This window comes from Bubalus bubalis, chromosome 18 (genome assembly GCF_019923935.1).
Source record: "Bubalus bubalis isolate 160015118507 breed Murrah chromosome 18, NDDB_SH_1, whole genome shotgun sequence".
In the NCBI taxonomy this organism is placed as follows: domain Eukaryota; kingdom Metazoa; phylum Chordata; class Mammalia; order Artiodactyla; family Bovidae; genus Bubalus; species Bubalus bubalis.
This window is the reverse complement of record NC_059174.1, coordinates 15,881,730-15,887,734: the sequence shown is the minus strand read 5'-3', so window position 1 is coordinate 15,887,734 and position 6,005 is coordinate 15,881,730. Positions and strand designations below refer to the sequence as shown.

The window sequence follows — 6,005 nt, the reverse complement described above, 5'->3', positions numbered from 1 at the left end:
ACACTATTGTATTGGTTTTGCCAAATATCAAAATGAATCTGCCACAGGTATACATGTGTTACCCATCCTGAACCCTCCTCCCCCCTCCCTCCCCATACCATCCCTCTGGGTTGTCCCAGTGCACCAGCCCCAAGCATCCAGTATCGTGCATCAAACCTGGACTGGTGACTCGTTCCATATATGATATTATATGTATTTCAATGCCATTCTCCCAAATCTTCCCACCCTCTCCCTCTCCAACAGAGTCCATAAGACTGCTCTATACATCAGTGTCTCTTTTGCTGTCTCATATACAGGGTTATTGTTACCATCTTTCTAAATTCCATATATATGCGTTAGTATACTGTATTGGTGTTTTTCTTTCTGGCTTACTTCACTCTGTAGAATAGGCTCCAGTTTCATCCACCTCATTAGAACTGATTCAAATGTATTCTTTTTAATGGCTGAGTAATACTCCATTGTGTATATGTACCACAGCTTTCTTATCCATTCATCTGCTGATGGACATCTAGGTTGCTTCCATGTCCTGGCTATTATAAACAGTGCTGTGATGAACATTGGGGTACATGTGTCTCTTTCAATTCTGGTTTCCTCAGTGTGTAATATCATTTTTGCTAGACCTAGAACTCTGGGCCTTTGAGCACCTTAAAAATGTTATTCCATTGCCTTCTGGCCTCCATGGCTTCTGAACAGAAATATGTAGTCATTCAAATTATTGCTCCTTTACAAGTGATGTCCATTTTTCTGATTGGTTCACTATATTTTTCTTCACCTTGGTTTTTAGCACTCTGATTATGATATGTGTCTATGTGTGTATTTCTCTGAGTTTATCTGGTTTGATGTTTGTGGAGGTTCTTGAGTTTGTAACTTTAGATCTTTTACCAAATTTAGGAAGCTGTCTATCATTATTTCTTCAGACACATTTTTTCTCACACTATTCTCTCTTTCAGAAACTCCAGTGACACAGTGTTAGACCTTTTGATATGTCTTACAAGGTAATTTTATTTCACAATCTTCCCCCCTCCATTTCTCAGTTTGGGTGTTTTCTATTCACCTGTCTTCAAGCATACTGGCTATTTCCTCTAGTCATCTCTACCTGGTATTGAAGATGCTAAGTAAACATTTTATTTCGGTTATCATGCTTTTCATTCTGAAACTTCCACTTTGGTTCTTTTCTTAGTATCTATTTCTTTGTTGAAACTTTTCATTTGTTTAAAGTAGTATTCACCCTTACTTCTTGGAGAAAGGTTTCTCTAATAATTTCAGCATCTGGATCATCTCGAAGAAAATGCTTGCTAATTTTCTTCCTCCTTGTATGTTGTTTTAATTTTTCTGCTACTTTGTATGTTAAATAATTTTAGATTGTATCCTGAACATTTTGAATGTTATATCAAGAGACTCTCACTCCTATTTAAATCATAGAGAGTATTTATTCATTTGTTTGCTTATTTGTTAGCTTATTATTCCTTGACAGACAGTAGACCCAATGAGGACCAGTTCACAAATTTTGAACCTATCATCTTTTTCACCATAGTAAAAAATGTTTATCAGTTTTCACAGCCAATAGCCAAATAAAAAAATAAAAGATAGTTACAATTGCAAGCCAAATGGAAAAATGATTAACCTAACAATATAAAATAATTACATACAATTTGGGGGGTTAAGTAGAGACAGACAGTGCACTAAGTCGTGTGGGATTCTTGCAACCCCATGGACTGTAGCCTGCCAAGCTCTGCCGTCCATGGGATCTCCCAGGCAAGAATACTGGAGTGGGTTGCCATTTCCTTCTCCGGGGATCTTCCCGACCCAGGAATCGAACCCAGGTCTCCTGCATTGCAGGCAGATTCTTTACCGACTGGGGTAGGGGGTGGGGGGTGGGGGTGTAAGAACAAGAAAGCAAATAGAACAGGGTGGACAAAGAGTGGAATGATTAAGACTAATGGGGGCTCTAACTGGATCCATTTTGCCATGGCTCCCTGGCCCTCGCAGGCTCTCAACAGTCACATGAGATTTTAGGAATGCACCACACAGAATTGATTAGTGAAAGGGTATACCACATAGAACTGATTTGTTAAATATCACCCCTCCCTTACCCTCTGCCTCCAACATACTCCCTAGAGTACTACAGGCAGGGAAGACCTAAACTATTGGGAGGAATCCCTAACACTTTTCCAGAGTAGAATTCGGCTAAGTCCAAAAAGGGTCCCTCTTTTAAGGGTTTTGGGAAACTAGACATTGCAATTTTATTAGTATCGGTGATGTTTGTTTGGAGCAAATTCGGCTCCAGGAGCTGCACAGTTGAATGCAGGAGTTCCACCAATTTCCCCAATTCCTTACATTGTAGCAGCTTGCCCAAAGCCTTCAGTTGTTGGTGGGGTCAATCCCAAGGTTCCATCTGGCATCATAGTGACTCGTCCTGGAGGAGCTGGGGTACCAGCTGGCACAAGAGCAGGGGGCATGGCGCCTCTGTTGTTTATGCCCATAGCACCTCCCATAGCCATCTGACCCATCTGTATCTCTTGCTCTCTCACATCAGGGAAGGTTCCCTTGAATCCTTCCTGCTGTCGTCGCATCATTTCTTCTTGTTACCGCCGCATCTCTTCCTCACAGCGCCTGCGCTCCTCCTCCTGCCTGAGCTCCAGCTGCTTTCGTTTTTGCACTTCTTGATTCTGCAGCTCTTCCATCCTCCGAAGTTCTTGACGCCTCATCAAATCCTGCCTCATTAGAATGACCTGGTGCTCATGGCGAGCAGCCTCCATCTCCATCTCCAGCTTCTCAGGAGCTTCCTTGATGTTTCGGTCCACTTGGTCCTGCTGCTGCTTTTCCATCTCAATAAGTGCCTTCCAGTGCATGGCATACTCATACTCAAAGGAGCCAGGCTGTGCAAATCTGGGTGGCTGTTCTCACTCTTTGTGAAATTGCTGATTCTTTATAACCAGCTTCTCTGGGAGTCCCTCTTCATCATCTAACTGGTCCATGGGCTCCACAGTCACAGGTCGAGGAAATGTGGTTAGCAGGAAGGAGCCTTCACTCCATCTGTCCAGAGCTTTCCGAGCAGCTGGCTTCCCTGAGAATTCAACACTGCCTTTTCCTGAGGGCCTGCCTCGATCATCCACAATGACTACAGTCCTCTCCACCTGGCCGAACACAGAATAGGTGATGTTGTAAATAAAAGTGTATATATACACATGTTTTCATCTACCCAGCCAGTCAATGTCTTTTGGTTGGTGCATTTAATCCATTTATATTTAAAGTAATTATCAATATGTATGATCCTATTACCATTTTCTTATTTGTTTTGGGTTCATTTTTGTCGGTCTTTTCCTTCTATTGTGTTTCCTGTCTAGAGAAGTTTCTTTAGCGTTTGTTATAATGTTGGTTTGGTGGTGCTGAATTCTCTTAACTTTTGCTTGTCTGGAAAGCTTTTGATTTCTTCATCAAATCTAAATGAGAGTCTTGCTGGGTAGTATATTCTTGCTTGTAGGTTCTTTTGTTTAATCACTTTAAATATACCATGCCATTCCCTTCTGGCTTGTAAAGTTTCTGTTCAGAAATCTGCTGGCAACCTTATGGGAGTTCCCTTGTATGTTATTTGTCATCTTTCCCTTGCTACTTTTAATATTTTATCTTTGTCTTTAATTTTGTCAGTTTGATTACTATGTGTCTCAGTGTGTTCCTCCTTGGGTTTTTCCTGCCAGGGATTCTCTGCACTTCCTGGACTTGGTTGACTATTTCCCATCTCATGTTAGGGAAATTTTCAACAATTATCTCTTCAAATATTTTCTTGGGTCCTTCCTCTCTCTTTCTTCTGGGACCCTCTAATATGAATGTTGGTGTGACTGACGTTGTCCCAGTGGTCTCTTAGGCTGTCTTCTTCTTCTTTTTTTTTCATTCTTTTTTCCTATTACCAACCTGGGAAGCCTTCACGACAGTAGGATTACATCTTTGGTATAGTTGTTCTCCAGTTTGTGTTCACCCACTTGGCGGATACGGGATTTGATTTTAGCATGATTGCACCCCTCCTACCACCTCATTGCAGCTTCTGCTTTGTCTTTGAGTGTGGGGTATCTTTTTTGGTCAGCCCCAGCATCTTCCTGTTGATGGCTGTTCAACAGCTAGTTGTGACTTCAGTGCTCTTGCAGCAGGATATGAGCACACATCCTTCTACTCTGCCGTTTAGAAACAATCTCTCTTGACCTACCTTTTGTGGTCTGTGGTTTCAATATCTGTTCTGTTTACAAACTTTTTGCAGTGTTATTCAGATACATTCTATGTGAGTGTCACCCAGGGGCCAGTTGGGGACCTGGGTGGTCAACTACCCTCAAAGTTCAGTTCTCAAAGTAGTCGGTTTGCTATTGGAATTAGATCCACACGTGTGCAGCTTAGAGACTGAGCCCATATGTTCATCCACAGCAATTTCACGGGATCCCTTCCTCAATCTTCCTCCTCTCCACTGTTTTCACACTCTCTGCCAGGACTCCCTTTCCTGCCCTTTGGCTGGAAACCCAGGGCTTTCATCTCTCTAATGTGCTCTGCACTTCTCACAACAGGGTCCACCTCAAGGGCCAAATAGTTTGAGAACAAAGAGAGGAAAAGCAGTGGGGAATACCCCCGCTTTTCAGACAACAGTTATGTTTAGAAAGAAGGATTCATCTTCCTCAGAATTTTAGATGTCTGCCTGGTCACTGCTGCTACCATCACCCCCTGACAGATTTCACTTTCAAAACTAAGGAGAGAAGGAAAACAATATAGGAAATTTTCCCCATTCTCTAATAGGGGCTCCTCTTCCTAATCCTCTGTCAAGAAAAGAAGGGTTTCTCTTGGAGCTCTTTTTTTTCTTTCTGTTCAGTGAGCAGTTCCAGAATTCTAGTGCCTTTGAACTAACACAGAATATGATAGAATGGCAGGAAAATCACCAATATATCAACCATACATCAAGTTCAAGTTTTTTCCCCAATCAGCCTGATACCATTTACTTTTCACAGTCTTCAGAGAGCTGCTCCATCTATTCTGTTCAGGGCTTTTAGTTATATTCAGTGGGAGAAACAGGATGGAATGTGTTTACTTCCTCTTAATTGAAACTTGAAATGTTTTTGTATATTTCTAAATCCTATATAGATTATGTCAGACTATTTCATTCACTTAGCTTACTATTCCATTTAATTTATACTATCATGCAGGTCTTATTTATACATGTTATTACGTGCTGTACTTACTAACCTACAACTGATCAATATTTAGTTTCTAAATTTTTACTGCTATAAAACTGTTGTAGTGAATACCCTTGTACATGTTTCCTCATGTCTGTGTGTGAGAGTTTTTTTTAGAATATATGCTTAGAAGTGTCATTATAGAGAAAAAAAATTATATCTTATACATTATGAAATACTCTCTAAAGTAGTTGTGTCAGTTAACACTCCTTCATTCCTTCCCCACATCCTTGTAAGTAAATAGTGTTATTAGATTTGTAAAATATTTTCCATTCTGATGGATGTGAAATGATGTCTTATGATTGTTTTATTTTGCATTTCTCTTGTAAATTATTTTCTGACTGTAAAAGCACATATGTACTATAAAAGTAACATATGCTAATATAAAAAAATAGGAGAGACATAGAAGAAGACACTTTATATAATATTCAGACTATTATAACTGATTATTTCACAGTGCTCAAAAGACACTTAGCCTTAGTGCAATATTTCAATTTTTTACATAAAAATATATTCATGTGTTTCTTATAATTAAGAATTAAATTTTAAAAAGTATGATTCTTATTGGAATATTTATTTCCATATTATATGTTAGTATGTTTTATGTTTATGTTATATGTTATTACATAGATATGAGTAGACTACATTTGAAATTTAAAATCTTGATTGTTTCTTACTAATCATGTCATAGTGATTTTTTCATTGAAAAATCCCTCTGTGAACATCTCAAATGGTTGCACAAAGGCCCGTTCATATAAGTATGTTTATAATTTACTAAATCATTCACCCCTTATG

General features: G+C 39.5%; 1 protein-coding gene across 1 annotated transcript; it reads right to left on the bottom strand.

Moving 5' to 3' along the window:
• Positions 1-2,051: 2,051 nt before the first annotated feature.
• LOC102400817 (non-POU domain-containing octamer-binding protein-like) lies at positions 2,052-3,133 on the bottom strand. Its single transcript, XM_044931120.2, has one exon. It carries the CDS (start codon positions 2,850-2,852, stop codon positions 2,586-2,588), a length of 267 nt encoding a protein of 88 aa, XP_044787055.2. The 5' UTR covers positions 2,853-3,133; the 3' UTR covers positions 2,052-2,585.
• Between the last annotated feature and the right edge of the window lie 2,872 nt (positions 3,134-6,005).